Source organism: Penicillium crustosum (genome assembly GCF_028827405.1).
Source record: "Penicillium crustosum strain IBT 35664 chromosome Unknown utg000002l_segment0_segment0, whole genome shotgun sequence".
In the NCBI taxonomy this organism is placed as follows: domain Eukaryota; kingdom Fungi; phylum Ascomycota; class Eurotiomycetes; order Eurotiales; family Aspergillaceae; genus Penicillium; species Penicillium crustosum.
The window spans coordinates 4,956,571-4,975,504 of NW_026623123.1; the positions used below are offsets into that span (position 1 = coordinate 4,956,571).

At 48.0% G+C, this 18,934-nt stretch overlaps 8 protein-coding genes across 8 annotated transcripts; 4 read left to right on the forward strand and 4 right to left on the reverse strand.

The window, feature by feature from the left end:
• Positions 1-791: 791 nt before the first annotated feature.
• N7487_005375 (uncharacterized protein) lies at positions 792-983 on the forward strand (the record flags this gene model as incomplete). Its single annotated transcript, XM_056873122.1, has 1 exon — positions 792-983. The coding sequence occupies one exon, from the start codon at positions 792-794 to the stop codon at positions 981-983; it is 192 nt and encodes a 63-aa protein (XP_056730842.1).
• A 1,027-nt stretch (positions 984-2,010) lies between these two features.
• Positions 2,011-4,194, forward strand: N7487_005376 (glycoside hydrolase family 71 protein; the record flags this gene model as incomplete). Its single annotated transcript, XM_056873123.1, has 6 exons — positions 2,011-2,148; positions 2,204-2,735; positions 2,790-3,015; positions 3,088-3,545; positions 3,598-3,988; positions 4,050-4,194. The coding sequence occupies 6 exons, from the start codon at positions 2,011-2,013 to the stop codon at positions 4,192-4,194; spliced, it is 1,890 nt and encodes a 629-aa protein (XP_056730843.1).
• Positions 4,195-4,495: 301 nt separating this feature from the next.
• N7487_005377 (uncharacterized protein) lies at positions 4,496-5,243 on the reverse strand (the record flags this gene model as incomplete). The annotated part of the gene is made up of 3 exons (XM_056873124.1): positions 4,496-4,871; positions 4,935-5,074; positions 5,124-5,243. 3 exons carry the CDS (start codon positions 5,241-5,243, stop codon positions 4,496-4,498), a joined length of 636 nt encoding a protein of 211 aa, XP_056730844.1.
• A 441-nt stretch (positions 5,244-5,684) lies between these two features.
• Positions 5,685-6,954, reverse strand: N7487_005378 (mandelate racemase/muconate lactonizing enzyme family protein; the record flags this gene model as incomplete). Its single annotated transcript, XM_056873125.1, has 3 exons — positions 5,685-6,438; positions 6,501-6,722; positions 6,779-6,954. 3 exons carry the CDS (start codon positions 6,952-6,954, stop codon positions 5,685-5,687), a joined length of 1,152 nt encoding a protein of 383 aa, XP_056730845.1.
• A 2,019-nt stretch (positions 6,955-8,973) lies between these two features.
• Positions 8,974-10,560, forward strand: N7487_005379 (FMN-dependent alpha-hydroxy acid dehydrogenase; the record flags this gene model as incomplete). The annotated part of the gene is made up of 4 exons (XM_056873126.1): positions 8,974-9,061; positions 9,115-9,878; positions 9,940-10,157; positions 10,221-10,560. The coding sequence occupies 4 exons, from the start codon at positions 8,974-8,976 to the stop codon at positions 10,558-10,560; spliced, it is 1,410 nt and encodes a 469-aa protein (XP_056730846.1).
• Positions 10,561-10,768: 208 nt separating this feature from the next.
• N7487_005380 (ketopantoate reductase family protein) lies at positions 10,769-11,944 on the forward strand (the record flags this gene model as incomplete). Its single annotated transcript, XM_056873127.1, has 5 exons — positions 10,769-10,809; positions 10,858-10,951; positions 11,007-11,061; positions 11,116-11,312; positions 11,372-11,944. The coding sequence occupies 5 exons, from the start codon at positions 10,769-10,771 to the stop codon at positions 11,942-11,944; spliced, it is 960 nt and encodes a 319-aa protein (XP_056730847.1).
• Positions 11,945-12,597: 653 nt separating this feature from the next.
• On the reverse strand, positions 12,598-16,596 carry N7487_005381 (DUF3433 domain-containing protein; the record flags this gene model as incomplete). Its single annotated transcript, XM_056873128.1, has 3 exons — positions 12,598-14,573; positions 14,640-16,454; positions 16,554-16,596. 3 exons carry the CDS (start codon positions 16,594-16,596, stop codon positions 12,598-12,600), a joined length of 3,834 nt encoding a protein of 1,277 aa, XP_056730848.1.
• Positions 16,597-17,299: 703 nt separating this feature from the next.
• On the reverse strand, positions 17,300-18,156 carry N7487_005382 (uncharacterized protein; the record flags this gene model as incomplete). Its single annotated transcript, XM_056873129.1, has 2 exons — positions 17,300-17,987; positions 18,056-18,156. The coding sequence occupies 2 exons, from the start codon at positions 18,154-18,156 to the stop codon at positions 17,300-17,302; spliced, it is 789 nt and encodes a 262-aa protein (XP_056730849.1).
• Between the last annotated feature and the right edge of the window lie 778 nt (positions 18,157-18,934).

The window sequence follows — 18,934 nt, forward strand, 5'->3', positions numbered from 1 at the left end:
ATGCCTTATTTTGGTGCTAAGCGTTGTGGAATCAGCCAGTGGACGGCGGGTGGAGAAGCTTTAGTTGAACTGCACACGCACATGCCGCGCGGCGCGCCACAAGGCTGATTTTACGCTTCAATATACGTTTATTTCGGGTTAGTACTCAACTCAAGTTTCAGTGATGTTCAATGACATGCACACATATTATAGCCAGTGGAAGTAAGTATTATAGCCAGTGGAAGTAAGACCATCCCCAGTACGGTGTTATGTCGTTGAAGTTTGAGAGGCTCGAAAATACTACGTAGTCCATATATCACGCGATCTCTTGCCTGCATATTCTGCACTGCCTCTCATAGATTCATAACCGTGACCGCGCCTCGTTTCTGTTTTCATTTTGATTTTTCATCTACAAAATATGAGCAACTAGCGGGTACCAACTATTTTTGGAATTTGTACTGCCAAGACACTAAAAATCGCGCCATTCCCACAAAATTTGGGCATTGAAAAATGAGATGTTCAAAAGGAAAAGATGCATGCATGATGATTATTTCTGAAAGGATTTGAGATATGCGACATTCATGTAAGGATCGAATCGCTTCTAAGGTTAGGTTGTGTGATCAAAATAACTACCAGGTGGGAACTTGTGATTGTGGCCCGATGTCTCAGGCATCAAAAGGTAAAAAAAGGTAAAAAGATCCACCTTTGATGTGACCAATAACAGCAATGCTAAGCATTTCGGCAACAGGGCATAGTATGTGCCCGCTCGTGACGAATTACTTAGTATGCTTTGAGAATGTGCCTGATACACAATGACGCAGTTGATGCCTCTGTCCGAATACCTTTCGAGCACCACCCAGCTTGGGATGGGCTTCATACCGGTTCAGGAAGTGGGAGAAGAAGAGCCACGTGCCTATCTCTACCAACTCGACATCATCCAAGGAATTGGTCCCGAGGTTTCAGGATCGTTTCAGTGCCTGTCAGCAGGAAATGATGCAACTTGAAGTTGCACACACTTCCATTATAGAGGGAACTACCTGAAGTAGGTGGTATTGTGACAAGACCATGTGGCTTTTGGAGTTACAATCTTTTTACGGATGTAACCCCCGCAAATACTACAAAATACTACAATAGTCTGCTGATGGTTTCTCAATATGTAAATATATAGGTCGTATCACTTTGATATCAATTGAGTTTCCCATCTACCATACCTAGGTACTTCCCGATGGAGCTACCAAACCCTAATTAGAAGAACCCTCATAGTCGTACAATTTAGTAATCAGGTGCTGCATGGGATTTTATTGCTAGCGATTTTCTCCGAAAAGGGGATATTTGTATGCATGTAAACAAGAACATAAGTCTCCTGTCCCATTCCCATTTCATCATTTAACAATTTGGCTTTCGGCATTTAGAATAATAGAATATGCTTGCATCTAGCCCCGCTTTTTGTGATCTATACAACCATCCCCAAAAAGTAATTGTTTAGTCCGTGGGTTACATTCGGGAGGTTACTGATATAATGCCGATGAGGTAAGGGTTAGGGGATCTTGTGCATGTATTCCGGTATTTTACTATGTTCGTGTTAGAGCATACTGGCCTGGTTGCTCTACACCTTCTACCATTACGGATGATGTTGCTACTTATTTTTGTATGGTCATCGGCACATATATATATACAAAGACAACCACTACTACCCATAGAAATATCCGGCAGCCACCCTGTACCTAAATGAAAAGGAAAAGGCGTAATCACCCGATCGTGAGGTTATCAAAGCATGAAATCTAGGATTTTACCCATCAAAAGCTTTATACCAACCACATGGCTCCTTGAAAGTAAAGCGTTGATTGGGTTCGGAGAGATAAATAACAAACATCACACTCATTGTCCTGATGATTAAATTTCGTAAGTCAGCTGCGAAAAGTGCCGAGTCATCTGGTGAATCAAAGATATATTTAAGAGTGTGAGACTTGCACAAAACAAATGCCGATGCCATGAATAAGAATTCAAAAAAACTAGCAGAAGTTACAAACCATGAGGAAGATAGCATTCATTTCAGGCGTGACTGCATTGCTATCTACGATAGTTCATGCAGTATCTACTGGGAATCATGGCCTACGTCATGTCAAAAGACAGCCATCGACAGAGCGATTGGTCTTTGCACACTTTATGGTAAACATGCCCTGGAATCCCTCCTTTATGCTTGTCATATACTTAAAATCTCAAGATCGGAATCACCAGCAACCGAAAGAGTGCCTTGGATTATGATGATGACATGAAGCGTGCCAAGTCTCTGGGGATTGATGCATTCGCTCTGAACATTGGTGTAGACCCATATACTGACCAACAACTCCAACTGGCATACGAATCAGCCGCCAACAATGACATGAAGGTCTTTCTCTCATTCGATTTCAACTGGTGGCATATCGATCAGGCTACCGCAGTTGGCCAGAAGGTTGCCCAGTATGCTAGCAAGCCTGCACAACTTCTCGTCGATAACAAGGTGTTTGTTTCGTCATTCGCCGGGGACGGAATGGATGTTGCAGCTTTGCGAGCCGCAGTTGGAAGGTCAATCTTTTTCGCACCTAACTTCCACCCCGCTACGGGGACGGATATTTCGCCGGTTGATGGCCTGTTGAATTGGATGGCGTGGCCAAATAACGGAGATAACAAAGCACCAACTCCTGGTCATAACGTTACAGTGGCTGATGGGGATCGAGTATATGTCAACGCCCTTGGTGGAAAGGCCTATATTGCCCGTTGGTGTTATCATTCCTATTGATATTTAAATCAAGGTTCTGATGGCAAAGCAGCTGTATCGCCGTGGTTTTTCACCCATTTTGGACCTGAAGTTTCTTACAGCAAGAATTGGAACTTCCCATCTGATCTCCTGTGGTTTAACAGATGGAATGAGATCCTTGCGTTGAAACCGCGATTTATCGAGATTGTGACATGGAATGACTACGGAGAGTCTCATTATATCGGCCCTTTGAACTCACCACATACTGACGACGGGGCCTCGAAATGGGTTAACGACATGTGAGAATATCCAAACCGCTCTTGGAAAGACAAAATGTCCATTTCACCAACCCAACTAACGGATGACTATAGGCCTCACGATGGATGGCTGGACATTTCAAAACCATACATCGCTGCATTCAAAGCAGGCGATTCTTCTCCCAACAATCACATCTCGTCTGATGAGTTAGTCTACTGGTATCGACCTGCACCACGTGGGGTGAACTGCGACTCTACAGATACCTGCATGGTACCAGCAAACAATGGGAGTGGAAACTATTTCATGGGTCGTCCAGATGGATGGGAATCCATGGCAGATTCTGTCTTCGTTGTCTCATTACTTACATCTCCAGCCACAGTCCAGGTCAACAGTGGCGGGACTGTCTATAATTACGAGGCACCAGCAGGTGCAAGTGCAAAGGAGGTGCCAATGGGAGTTGGCTCACAAAGCTTCGCGGTTATTCGAGATGGGCAGACTATTCTATCAGGGACCAGTTTGAAGGAGATTATCAACGGCTGCGTATGTGGTTTGTACAACTTCAACGCCTATGGTAAGTAAAGATATGATCACTGTGTATGATCCCGTTAGTAACTGGTGTGTAGTCGGGACCCTTCCAGCAGGATTCAACGATCCTCTCCTGCAAGATGGGCTCTCTGCCTTTAAACAAGGCCTGCGTGTACAGTCATGTCAACCGAGCCCCTCATTAGGTACAGTACCTCCATCTCCTTCATCTTCAAGCACTAGCACAACGTTGCCAAGTCCTCCCCCGAGTACAACACGTCCTGGTCAATGTTCTAGCGCTCTGTCAACTGTCGTGGTTACTGTTACAGTTACTCAGACTGCACCAGGTTCAACCCCAACTGGCGGTGGTGGTGGTAGTGGGGGAGGTGGAAATGGCGGAGGTGGTAGCAATGGAGGCGGCGGCGGCGGTGGAGGTGGCGGAGGTGGGGGTAGGACCTGCATTGCAGGAACAGGACCCAATAACTACGTTGGGTTGTGTTCCTTTTGCTGCAACTATGGGTATTGTCCATCTGGACCCTGCACCTGTACGCAGTATGGGAGTGCTGTCCCGCGTCCACCATCAGCTGGAACTCATGGGCTACCGCTTGTCGGCGAAGATGATTCGTATCTGGGGCTTTGCAGTTTCGCCTGTGATCATGGTTATTGTCCCTCCACAGCCTGTAGAGTGGGTTGAGTAGTAACCTTATAAGGGTTGAGATGTAGTTCACCCAATATATTATCGACAGGGTTTAGGGTTTGTGAATTTAAACATAGTCGTACTTGTCCCAGGAGGATGTAAGTTCCAAAGTTTTTGCAGGTTATAGGTTTACCATGTGCTCAAACCGATTATGTAGTAGGTGTACAGGTCTTTGGAATGTCCCTCAAGTCTAAATTAACATTAAGCTTTATTAAACTATATTTTGTAACAATCTCTCCCATGAATGTCAGAAATATTAAAAGACAGCGAATTCCAGGTAAATGGAGGATCAAGTACAATCACTACAGCAATGATGTCAGAGCTTGAACTACGACAGAAGCTAGTAGAAGACCAGTAGATGTTGACCTTTGAGCTACGCCTGAAACGCCGGTAGTGGCGACTGTAGCACCCGCCGCGGGGGTAGTCGTGGCGGTGGCAGCAACGGGTGATGCCTCACCACCGGACACAACTTGGGTAGTACCTAGAGAGGTCCCGTTTGCTGTCGCTGCGACCACGTCGGCAGTGGAAGTTATGGTGACCGGCAACAGGGATAACTGGTCCCAAGCGATGGTTGAAGTGCTAGTTCCGGGCGTAGCGGCCCCTTTCCTGGTGACAGTGTCTGTACAGGTATAAACGCCTGTTGGGAGATCGGTCACATCGCAGACGACGTGGTTATATCTGTTGAATTAAAGAGTAAGCCATTGCATCTCGCAAAAATGGGCGAGAGTCGAGAAAACGCACAAGTTGTCGGATTCGGCACTGATTAAATATTCGACACTTGTTGGGGCTGCGGTCAGAAATAGGCCAGGGCCCATACCGCATTCTGTGCTATTGGTTTTTCCGGCCGGGCAATTGATGCTGTATGTAGTTGTTGCCGATTGCTATTTAGAGTTAGTTGGACATTCGCGGATTGTTCCCATTGATACGAACCGCTGCCAGAACTTCACCCAACAACGATTGAGGGTCGGCATTGGGGATGAACAAGGAGACAACGGGATACTCGGCGGCCAGTCCCAGCGTTGTAAATGCTAGGAAAGCTTGCAGGATCATTATGTGCTGGTATCTTTGCCTATATAGCTGTTGAATACACAGCGAAGAGGATATATTTGGCAGGCACCGGATTATTTGAGGTCGGGGGTCTTCCATTAGAAGAATAAATTATCTAGCTCTTGACCACTATCATCATCATTTTCTAAACCTGTCGTGTTGTTGCGGGAACTTCTTGCGCGGGTGTGTTACATGTCGAGATGACGAAACGTACATGTCATACGGATCAAGGGCCGGCCATTATAATGCCTAAATTACCATTTAATATTACTATTTGGAACCTGAAAGTAAATAAGAAGAAGAGAAAGAAAATCGAAATGCGAAACTCCTAATATCTCTTAGTGATCTGAATCGCGAGCTTGCTTCGTCTCCGCTTTGGTGAATGCGTCGCATGTTGAACACTTGAACACTTATCTATAGCAGGAATATCCGTATGATACATTATTACCACTCTCGAATAGAGCCGTCTGGTCCGTAGAACTCCTTAGGTTGCCAAGGCTCTGTCTCCTTGCTGATTTTCCGTACCAGGTCTTCGTCAATATCAATTCCCAGGCCGGGCTTGGAGGGGGCAGCCACATATCCCTCCTTGATGTCAAAGACGGTCTTATCCACCAGGTAGCTGTTCAGATCGATATCTCCGGCTTCAACATTGTAGTGCATGCCCAGCGACATCTCTTGGATGACAAAATTGGGGATCGATACGGCGACTTGTAGGGAGGCTGCTAAGGCGATCGGACCCAGAGGACAATGAGGTGCGATAGCGACATCGTAGGCTTCGGCCATGTTTGCGATACGCAGAGTTTCGGAGATACCGCCTGCGTGGGCAATATCAGGTTGTAGGACATCTACCGATGAATCTTCTAGGAACCTCTTAATATCCCATCTGGAGTATAAGCGCTCGCCAAATGCGATAGGAATTGTAGTCTGCTCGGAAAGTTGTTTGATCGCCTCGGGATGCTCGCACAGTAGAGGCTCTTCAATGAATAGAGGATGGTACGGTTCCAGCGCCTTGGCCAACTGTTTAGCCATAGGTCTGTGCAAGCGACCGTGGAAGTCCAGACCGGCATCGAGACCCAGAGCCTTCACCTGCTTCAATCGTTCTACGCAGGACTGTAGCACAGCAGGTGAGTCGAGCCAGTTGACATCTTCAGTGGCATTCATCTTAATGCACTTGAGGCCTTGAGCGATTCGTTCTTTCCTGTTGACAGAGGTTGTTAGGATCCTGATTTCTTTTACTCTGCTCTCTTTTTGGGAACTCACGCTGCAGCCTCAACATCGCTTGGTCGGTCACCTCCAATCCAGGCATAAACTTGCACCTTCTGGCGCACCTTTCCGCCCAGGAGCTCGTGAACCGGAACACCCAGCTTTCGACCCTTCAGATCCCACAAAGCGATGTCGATCCCCGAAAGAGCCGACATGAATACCGGTCCGCCCCTGTAGAATCCAAGCCGCCATACTGTCTGCCAAATGTGTTGAATATCGCTGTCAGGGGCGGTTAGCCTTTTGGTCATGGTACAAAACGATAGATTCAAGCATACTCCGCTTCGTATCCCACGATACGAGTGATAATTTCATCGAGTGCCCCCTCGACTGCAAGAGAATGCCCTTCTAGTGTACCCTCTCCCCAACCGAAGCGCCCCTCTTCATCGGTGACTTTAACAAACAGCCAGCGGGGCTTGACGCGGAAGTATTCGATAGACTTGATCTTGGCCATTGTGAGATACGGAATGAAGCTATCGGATATTGTATAATGCCGGAGCTAGAGCAATATAATTTGGGATGCGACCAAGTTATATTTGAAGGAGGTTCGTGGCCTAACCCCACATAAACGCATCCCACGCGGGGGTTTCGGGGAAGTCCGGGCGGTTAAGCTGATTGCCGTCAGATCCCCCACGTCACATCGAGGGGGTAACGGTTCAGTATATAAGCATCTTCTACTTTGATGTGTTTATTGGTGGGAAAACTGCCATTTCATGCGGGGCAAGGAAGGTGGGCTATCATAAGATCTGAAGATACTTCAAGAAATATGAAATTGAAATCAAAAAGGACATACAGCTCAATTATAAATTCAGTAATGTGATCGTCAATCAACTCCCAAGACCAACTTGTGTATATCGTCAAGTGCACTTTCCCCTTTCGGTGTACCTTCCATAGCTGTACTGCCTGCTGTCGCTCTTAAAATTACATGCCTGGGCACGACATCAACCTTCCTCTCACTACATGCAGCAATGTCACTTCTATCACATCACGAGAATGGCCATTTCTCCCACAGTCGAGTAGCTGACATGTTTGAAAATGGCTCAATGACACAAACCAACTTTGTCAACATCCATATATCCTCGATATCCTCCTGGTCTGCACCGCACCACGAGTACGGGTTCTAGAAAAGATCATCACAACCAGTCAAGCACTTTCAAGCACTTTCAAGCTGACAGTTGAATATTAAGTTACTTATGTTTGTCTTCTAATTATTGGAACGAGAAAAACGAAAAAGCCAGGCGAACTCGGATAGCCTACATCTAACCCAACAATGACTCGCTCGTGCACCAAATCGCTTCTCACAACAGGAGTAGCCGCGAGACCAACTTTAGAACAGAAATTCAGGCTAAGGGTGGAAACTTCTGCCAACCATTACCTCGATCCAAACGAATCATGGGCAATCCACGGGGCATAGGTGTGCTACAGCTGACCTGGCCTACAACCCCGAAGGCAATGTGACAAGCCAATTGGATGCCATTAGTCGCCACTTAAAGACCATTCATAGTCTGGGTGTCCATATCGGGCTTCACTTGAGCCCGAGTCATTCCAAAGTGTCAGGCAATGAGGCGGCCGACGAAATGGCAAAGAAGGCGATATTAAACCTTCATGCGCAGACAAATACCTCTTGGCTAATAGTGAAATCTGTTACGAGCATTCCAACACAGCCTGGTCCGAAACGCTTTCATCGTGGGTCCCGTGTTGGTCAACGCAATTCCGGCTTAATCGCCCGGAGCAAAAGAATGCCACGTTGTGTATGGAACAGAGAGATCAGCGCGGGAAGGGATGCCCGACGGGACAAAAAGTCGATTTAATGGGTAACAAGCTGAGACGCCGTGAAAGCTAGCTCAAACCGGTGCGATCTATCACAAACGCCAACATTTTCAACATGCCAATGGATGTGTCACTCAACGTGGAGGGAACCATACAACAGGGCTGGCCTTGCAATAAACGACCTCATTCGCCGGTACCTTTGATGAATAGTAAATTTCAGATGGTCTAGGTTAATTTAATTTTCATTTTCACAATTGGTATGGCCGGGGTAATTTAATTGCTATTGAGAGCCATAACGCATGCGTTAACGATGACTCCAAGTAAGGGGATTTATCCAATCATGGTCCATATAATGAGTAGACGTGTTGATGTATACCGAAAGCTGCCATATAAATTCTCAATTTTCTTTGAAGAGTCCACACAGCGGTTCTCAAAAATACAATATCAAGTTGAGCACTTCGTCTATAAGTCGAGAGCGTGGGTTGCCTCCATCGAATTCCAAAATCCTCACCAGGGAGGCAGTGGATCAACCCCCCCCCGCGGGAGAAATTGCCCCGTCTCGAGATCTGCGGATGGAGCTGTGAACCCCCACGCCCGGATGGATCCCGGGATCGTCACCGGGCTTATACACGGAAGAACGGGGGTCATCATTTATGATGAGAATCTGCCAGCTGCAGTTGGCTATTCAGATTAATAATTCAGCATGAAGCTCACTCGCCAGGAAATCAACCGACATAACAATCAGGAATCGTGTTGGGTCGCGATCCATGGGGCTGTCTACGATGTTACAGGTAGGAGACTCGCAGTACCCGCAGCGACTTCGATCTTAAGCTGACTTCGGTAGAATTTTTGGACTCCCACCCAGGGGGTGCGACCGTGATTTTGAGATGTGCAGGTAAAGACGCGACTGAAGATTTCGACTCTGTTCACTCGCTGGAGTTGTTGAGCGAAGCACTTCCTGAAACTGCGCTACAAGGTTATGTCGATCCCGCCGAATTGGAAAAGCGAGCAGATGAACCGAACATGATGGATGAGAAGCAGCCAAAGCTGGACGATGGCAGTCCGCCGCCATTGCAAAGTCTGATCAATCTACATGATTTTGAAAAGGTTGCTCATCAAAGGCTGCGTGCCACGACATGGGCATATTACTCGTCTGGCGCTGATGATGAGATCAGCAAACGAAATAATGCTCTGGCATATCAAAAGATTTCCCTCCGTCCACGTATCCTACGAAAGGTTCTTGCTGTAGATACAACCACTACAATCTTAGAACACTCCACCACGCTCCCGATATATGTCTCTCCAGTTGGTCTTGCAAAACTCGCTCATCCAAACGGCGAGTGTGCACTAGCAGCTGCAGCTGGTAAGGAAGGACTAGTCCAAGTTCTCGCAAACGGATCCAGCATGCCCATTGAACAAGTGGTGAAGAGTCGTACCTCTCCAAATCAGCCTATTTTCCAACAGCTATACGTGAGCAAAGACATTCAGAAATCTATTGAGACTATACGGCGAGCTGAAAGAGCTGGTGCTAGTGCTATTTGGATTACGGTCGACTCGCCTGTGGTGGGGAAACGCGAAATGGACGAACGGCTCAACTTGACGGTCACGGTATGTAGTCTGCCTGGGTATATATCGTTGTATTTTCACTTCATTTACTAATGTGTCTTAGGCTACCCATCATACTGGGGAAGGAAAGGGTGTAGCGAAGATCATGGCTAGCTCAATATCTCCATTTATCGACTGGGAGATTCTGACATGGCTTCGCCAACTAACAGATCTTCCTATTGTCGTCAAGGGAATCCAATGTGTGGAGGACGCTGTGCTTGCTTATCAACATGGTGCGCAAGGCATTGTACTCTCAAATCACGGGGGACGCTCACAAGACACGTACGATACCTCCAAACTATGTCCCATTCTCCACGCGAGATATATACTCACTTATATAAAAAGGGCACAATCACCACTTCTGACTCTGTTGGAGATTCGAAAGTTCGCGCCTCACTTGATTGAGAGCAATATGCAGATCTTTATTGATGGTGGTATTCGCCGAGGAACCGACGTACTCAAAGCTATTGCGCTCGGGGCGACAGCTGTTGGATTGGGCAGACCCTTTTTGTTCAGCTTGTCCGGATATGGGGAGAATGGAGTACGACGAATGATTGAGATCCTACGACAGGAGATCGAAACAAACATGGTCTTTCTAGGAGTTAGCAGTCTCGAAGAGTTGAGACCCGAAATGGTGAATACTAGTCGATTGGAGAAGCACTTGATAGGCAGCGTGAAACTATAAATTGAATCATTGCCTTACCAACTTCTTTTGCTCTTTTGCTTGAATATAAACTGCCAAGAATAGTACATCATCCCAATTCTCCACCATTTCTCCGTGAACAGCCCACCCCCACGCGGCCATCCTCCGATGCGGGGAACCTTGGAAGTCGACTCTCAAACGGAATACCATTTATTCTGTGTATTGGATATGCGTATTTGACCACCACAAAATGTCGGATCAAATTGACATCCTCGTATATGGGCTGGGAGCGTGAGTCAAGCCTATTTCACAAAAACGATATTATACTAACTTCTATAGGATTGGCTCCTTCTATGCCTTCATCCTGAGTCGCTCCGATCGTGTACGCCTAACGGTCGTGGCACGTTCGAATTATGAGGCTGTTAAAGCAAATGTGAGTATCTTACTGCTCATTAGTCTATGCCAATATTGGTAGCTGAACTCCAAAGGGAATTACCATCAATAGTGAGAATCACGGCCAGCATACTTTCTATCCACACCGAGGTATGTGAGCTATCCACAACCCAAAGCAAAGCATTTAGTTAACAAGACAACAAGTGGTAAAATCCGTTGCGGACATTTCACCAGTGGACTACATTGTGTGCGCTCATAAGGCAATCGACCAGGATGAGGTAGTAGCCAAACTACAGCCAGCCATCGACAGCAAGACTACTATTGTCATCATTCAGAATGGGGTCGGCAACGAGGAGCCATTCCGAAAGCAATTTCCTGAAAACTCGATCATAACTTGTGTGGTGGGTTCAATTTCGATTGTCAATTCTACAATTTCTCCAGTGTCATCTAACTTCCCCAGACATGGGTAGGAGCCACGCAGATAAGCCCTGGAATTGTCGCACATACCAAATCCGAAGACATGCAAATCGGCTTATTTCCCAACCCTCAAGTCGAAAACCAAGTCGAGCAAAAACGACTCGAAACATTTGCCGATCTTCTCCGCAATGGCAAGACCCGGTTCCAGGTCCTTGAGGATATGCAGATTCAGCGATGGGAGAAGGTCGTCTGGAACGTAGCATGGAACTCATTGACCACACTCACTATGGTTGATACACAGTCGTGGTTGAAGTCATCAGAGGATGCAATGCCTTTTACACGCCAGTTGATGCAGGAGGTCATTAACATCGCCCGTGCCTGTGGTGTTCCGTTGAAGGATGGTCTGATTGATCAGCTTATGGACAAGATCAATGCCATGCCTGGAATTGGGAGCAGCATGCAGACAGATTGTAAAAGTGGACGGCCAATGGAGATTGATGTTATCTTGGGCTTCCCAGTGCGGAAATCTCGAGAACTCGGCATCCAAGCTCCCTATTTGGAGACTCTCTACGTTCTTCTTCGGGCGGTTGATGGTCGACTCAGGGCTGCGAGGTAAAACGAAAAATATGATATTTGATTTGGCTTCAACTCGATAATGTACAGCTTGCTATAGAAGCTACATAAAATGAAGGGTGTATGTATTTCAAAAGTCCCACCAAAACCATATCGACGTTATTTGAATCATCCGTGGTAGTCCAGCGTACCCGAGACTATGATCAGTCCTCCACTTCCTACGCTGAGGATGCCGTGCGTAGCGAAATATACTATACCCTTGTCGTCTCGTTCGGCCTTGCTCGGCGTCGATTATAGAGGAAGTAGGACTCATGCGGTGTTCGGAGTATCGTGATATATCTGAATGTAAATTTCTTGCCTGTCAAAGGATCTTTCCCATGCACGTGGAACACGAAACACTGCCTGTTCACATTGGCAACCTCCAAACAAAGCCCGAATACAAAATATGTGAAAAAGGCGCTGCAGCGAACACACACATGGGCTCGGGTATTTTTTACAATGTACCAATGTGACGTCCCCGCTCATGACGTCCAAATGAAAGTGAACAAAGTAAGGGCCAGCTTGCCTGTCCAACCGTCTATCTCAGGGGGGTTATCGAAGTCAAAAACGCCCATGTTCAAATGAATATATACCCTCAAAACACAATATAACGCATGGAAATCAGAAGAAAATTCGTAGCACATAGAGGTACTGTCATCAGGTTGGAGGAGGAGGAGGTGGTGGATGTGGAGGTGGGGATGAAGATGGAGGAGGAGGTGGTGGAGATGAAGGTGGAGGAGGTGGTGGTGGAGATGAAGGTGGAGGAGGAGGTGGAGGGGGATCAGGAGGAGAAGGGGGAAGGAGAAGAGGAGAGGGTGAACTGCGGATCTCCTGTAGCTCAATTGTGGTAGTCTTGTCCACTTCAACTTCTGGGGCGCCGTCGGGGGAATCGGCAGGTTTAACGTTCTCTGCTTCCTGCTCAACAGCGAACCGCCAGCGGTTATCGGCACCCAGGAACATGCGGAAGCCATAGCGTTTGTTCAAGGATACGAGATGAGCATGCCGTTTTGCACTGCTCCAGGCGTGTGTATGGGTGAAATCATGAAGCATTTGGCTGTGCGAAATCCAGGGAATGATTGCTCCAATGGAGCGCGGCATCCGGGGTCCGCGGAACCGGCCGCGTCGTGTTCCAAACACCAAAAGGACAACTATCGTGTCAAATACAATGATGCCTAGAGCGATGGCAAGTGACGGAGCCGACTGAACCATGCGCCAGGTAACGCGGGTAACGGTGGCATCTGTGGCCGGGACCGGGTGAGGTAGAGGTTCAAGATAGATATCGCGCCAAATTGAGAAATAGGTACTGTAGACCAATCGATATACAGTGGCAGTCATGTTGGCCAAAAGAACGGGGTCCAGGGCGTCAAAGTCGGGCTCCACATGTTCATAGAGACGGGCAACAAGGAAGCCTGCCCAATCATAGGAAGAAATGTTGTAAGTTCCGTTCTGCATAGAAGTATTGCCCACAAAGCTGCTAGGAATAGCCGCAAAGACCTTGTTGAACTGACCGAGACTAACGGTCGCATTGTCGTACATGGTTCCATGGGTGATGGATGTTTTGGGAATAGCGTCATACCAAGCAATCTGTCCCTTTCGGTCGAAAGTGATAGAATAGTTTTGCAACTTCACCTGGGGTTCACAGTGCAATGCAATTGAATTGTCATCGGTGACTGGGGTGTTCGGCAAATAATCCCAACGGCCGACAACTAGAACAGTCGCGGTCTGGCAGATGTCCGATTCCTCAGTGTCATCTGGGGACAGAAAGTGAATAGATAGCGAAATTCCTTCCTGTTTGCTTTTTAAGGGTGGCATGCGTGCCATGCATTCCATGGAGGAATCGTCAAATAGTGTATAGCGCCAATATTGTTGACCATTAACGTTATCGTAGACAAGATTTTTCGATGAAAGGGCCTGACACTTCAGTTCAGCTCCAACCCCAAGTGTTGAGGCGCTGTAAGTCACATCTGGGTTGCGATCGCTGACGTGTAATGGGACAAAAGACTGATCTGAGCCAGTCCAAGAGAGCATAGGGGATCCGCTGCTGATGCTGCTCTGAATCAAATCATACTCAGTGAACTCTGCAGCGAAGTCGGTCTGCCAAAATATAGACTGGCTATAGTTCATTGACAAATCGTGGGTCTCCAATGTTGAGCTTGTCAGTTCTTGAGTGAAAAGTGCACCCGCAACGACAGTCAAAGCCATGTTCGCGACGCACGCAATTGATACAAGACACAGCAAAGGTTGCCGGTTGCGAACTGCCTTGAAGAAAATGGCGAGTGGACTTTGGGACGAGTAGTTCAATGACAATGACGTCCTTGCCAAGGCGTTGCCGCGCTGCAGGTGAACCCAAGGCTCCAAAACGCTGAGGTTTCGGTGAATGGAGGTACATAGAGCTCCGACAGACGATGCGACGACAGAGGGTAGGAAGGAAAGGATAACCTGGGACAAGCTCGAGCCGGATTGGTCCATGTCGCGGAAGCAGCCATTTCTAACCAAAGATGAGACCACTAGTACGATGACGATAATGACACCAGCGAGCGCCAAGAATTCAATAAGAAAGAAAGGAATTACGAGGAAGTGAGGCATCGGATCAACACGGGTTTTGAGGTTCTCGCCGAGCTGGACAGGTGATCCTGATAATACAGTCAGTCATAATCCTAGAGGATGAGTAGCATTCCAACGGAGGGGGTGGTACAAACCATCGTCAGCAACAATATCCAGCCTGTTGCCATCAGGGCCTGGTCGCCAATAACACCGTGCATTTTTGAAGATACGGCGAAGTTGCCGAGTGGAAAATTGATGAAATTCCGCCACTGGCTCACTGAGGACGTTGGATGGGTGAAAGATATCGGCAACAATACTGCACATGGCACCAATGGACCCTGGGTCACTTTGGAGAAACAGTTCACGCGAGTTATACATGTAAAGGAGGTATACTGTAGTCAAAGTGGCTAGGGCAAGAATGAGCTCAGAGCAAAGGGCGGCAAAGTTAACGGTAGCGATAGCAACTTTGTTCGACGCGCGTTCGGCGGGCAGATCCTTAGGTGCACTATCAGGATCAAACATGCGACCGAGGGTGAGTACGAAAGTCTGCTTGACGTCCCGAGAAATCTTGGATTCGAATTCAGCCTCTGTCATGACGGTCGATGTGTCGAGCACCAGCAGAGGCTGGATATCTCCTAAGTCCTGGCTGATGATAGGGAGTTCAGTCACTGTGCGAGCCCCCGTGGTAGCATTTTCATGGATGAAGAGCATGTCACTGGTAAACGGAGCGCGCTGAGAGAGCAGAGCTTGAAAATGATCAATATTGAACTCGGCTTTTGTGAGCTCGCGGGTTGTGGCTCGATCGACTTTGATAGCTATTATGGAGCTGTTGGAGTGCATAGTCACGCGAGCCTCCGCTTTGTGATAAACGATATCACAGGCAAAAGCTGTACCAGACGCGGAGTACTCGGTTGAGGTCGAGGTCGAAGTCGCGCTTGGGTTGGTAATATTGACTCCGATGAGCATACCATATAGATCATATGGATCGCAGCCGACTTCCGTGAAGGCCTGGGTTTGGTCCGGAAATCCTTCTCTGGCCGCAGAACTGATCATCGGCTCCCAATACCGTATTTGGAGGTAATCGCTGCCAGGGAAGAAGACACTTTCGTATTGGAAGTCAAGGACACATTTGTTGGCGCCCCCATATGCATCATCCAAATCAATACTACTGGCGTTCCACGAAACTGTAGGATCTACCCCGTCAGGATCATTGATAGCAACGGTGAGCGTTTCCCCAACAAAAACATTCTCGCATGAAAGGTGTGCCCAATATATCGTCTGGTCAACAGTCCACACTATGCTGTCGTCTTGCTCACTATCGGGTATTTCCACGGGCGCCACGGCGTACCTGGTGGATCGGGACCGGGATAATAGCTCAGTTGAGGAAAACACGTCGTGAAAAACATCGGCTTGCAATGAGATCATGTTCGCTTGTGTGTCCAAATCCACCAGGTCGGCCCAGCTTTTTATAATGCTGTCGTCGACTACTGTCACCTCGCGTAGCTCAAATACCGTGCTCTGTAGAGCGGGAAGAATCATTCGGATTGAGAGTGTGACAAAGGAAACCCAGAACACTACCCAGTGACCGCGGATTACGGCATTGATTGGGGTGAGAACGGTTTGACCGAAGTTGTAGTTGATGAAAAGAACTGTCGCCGGCGCTCCCTCGGGTCGGGACAACTGAAAATATGGTTCCAGGCGGAGGACATCGAAATCGGTCACGGTCCAAACTAAGACGAGGACGAGGGAGATGATGATAGGGAGGTAATTGTAGGCAAAAGATTGTACGTCGTTGACATCTTCCGTATAGTCAAAAAAGACCAATCCCCCGTTGCGATCGCTATACTGCCGCAACCCTTCCAGAGTCAGGAGCATTGTTAACATCAAACATATCAGAGAGATCAGGTATGGCGGGCGCAGAGCCACAGGGCGCCAACCTCGAGGCTGACGGCGGAATTGTGGCAAACGACCTAATTCACATCTCGATTAGCGTATACTCGTATACTTCGCGAGGATGAAGCGGCAATGGGAAAAGGGGGAAGGGATGTCAGACGAGAATCACCACTTACCAGTAAGTCGGGCCCAGCGCCCTACCCCAACACTACCGGACATGCTGGATGAGGTCCCGAAGGCGGACAATGTATTTGATACAATCGAGGCGCATTGCCAAATCAAGTTTCAAGCACTCAATAAGACTCTGATGCATACACGACGGGCCATGGTTCTGACAAAGGGGATAGAGAGAAGGTTACGGAGACAAAGCGAAAAGAGACCACTAGGAAAGCCCGAAAAACCGGATAAAAAGATCGACCAGGCCAAAGCCAAGAACAAGAGATGGATCTGGGACATGACGAAGGAAAAGAGGGAGAATCGATTTTGTTGTGGCTGTGCTCTCTGTGCCGGTACCCGCACGTGGGGCGGAGCAATCCTGAACAAGACCCCGATCGACTTCAAACAACACGCGATGTGGAGTACCTATCCCGTATTCCGTTCAAACTAAAACATCTATATTATTGTGTTTATTATTAACCTGAGAATCCTACGAATCTAGACGTATGTCATGTGATCACAAATTCTAGTGAGATTTCAATTGATCGTCTGATAATACATTCTGGTTGCGATCTAGCAGTAACATCAAAACATCAAAACAACCATTTATGCCCAAGTGAAACGAGTGACGATTAACGAGCGACAATTCAAGAGCGATGATTCGGAACAATGTCTAGGAATGACCAATAGTTTCAAACAGAACAACGGTCAAGTTCTACTACTCACATAGCTGGAAGGCACTGAAATGAAATGACCAGCATTCAGATCAGAGGAGGGTAGATGGTGATGCAATACCGGAAGAAGAAGCAGTCACAGAAGGGGATGCGAAAAGACCGCTGAAAGGCTTAGGGAAGCCAGTTCCAAAGGGAGCGGTAGGGGTGGGAGTACCAGTGGGGGTCAAGAGAGGAAGGGTCTCGGCGGCGCGCTTCTGAACACCAGCAGAGGCGATAGCACTGCCAATGGATTGGGCATCTTCCAGCAGGGAGGGAACATCGGTGGGAATTGAGAGAGCTTCGCCGCGCTTCTGCACACCAGCAGAGGCGATAGCACTACCAATAGATTGGGCATCTTCCAGCAGGGAAGGAAGATCTGTAGGAATCGAGAGAGACTCGCCACGCTTCTGGGCTCCAGCGGAGGCAAGCGCAGCCGCGACCGATTGAGCATCGGAAACCAACGAGGGGATATCGGTAGGAATGGAAAGCGACTCGCCGCGTTTCTGGGCCCCCGCAGAAGCGATAGCGCTGCCGATAGACTGGGCATCTTCCAACAGGGACGGAAGGTCCGTGGGGATCGACAAAGACTCGCCGCGCTTCTGGGCGCCAGAACCGAGAGAAGCCAGGGCTGCAGCCACTGACTGGGCATCAGAAGCCAGCGACGGAAGGTCCGTCGGGATGGAGATGGCCTCTCCGCGCTTCACCCCACTGCCGCTAGGGATAGACTCCGAAGCCAAATGGCTAGATCCAGAAGATGGAGTGGCAGTGCTGGAGGCAGCAAAAGGCCGGGGAGAGGCGTCTTGGTCGACACAGCAGAAGAGTTGGATGCAATGTGAGTGCTGTTAGAGAACGGGGCACCCACGGCAGAGCCGGAGAGAGCGAGAGCAAGAGCGGCAAATGAGGTCTTCATCTTGCAAAAGGATTGAAAGGAAGTATTGGAGATATTGAAGAAATGAAAGATTGTTGGTCAATGAAGCTCGCACAGCGAGGGAGGCTTGTATGAAATGAAAATAATGTTGGTATACAAGAAGGATACCAGATCTGCTTGATGAGAAGAATTGAACAGAGGCATTGAGGGGTTTTTATATCTTTCGTCAGCTGTAGCACATCATCGATTCTCCAGAGCGAACAACTACCGCTTGCCTCTGTATACAGTGGGTCTATTCCTGGATGCTTTTGTTCCTTATCTTGAGAACAGCCGTTGACTGGTTGAGTATGGCGATCGCTGGAGCTCGTCATCGGCTAGATCTATTCTCCAAGGGCTCGCGATATCCAAGCCCTCGATGATAAGCTTGATTTTGATGTTTCATGTCAATCAATTGTCCGGATTGAGGCCTCAGTTAGGGTGCCCTGGGGTCTACCGGTGGTACACATGGGTCATGTCCAACGGTAGAAACAGTCGCAAAATTGTAAAATGCACGATATTGCCGATCATCTGTTCACAAGTTTGGGTTCATTCCAAGGTTATGTCTCGCCCCTGCATGTGAAGTGCGAATTAGAGCCCAGTATCGAAGTTTGGGCGTGCACGTGGGGCTTCCAGGGTTCCAGGGTTTCGACATATTCTGCCACTGTTAGACGCATTTGGAATAACCCCCGTGAATATGGGGAACTGTTTGTGGGGAGAACATTGACTGGTTTTCATATTTGAGATATTTAGTGGTTCGTAGTTCAGAGAAAATTGAGGCGAG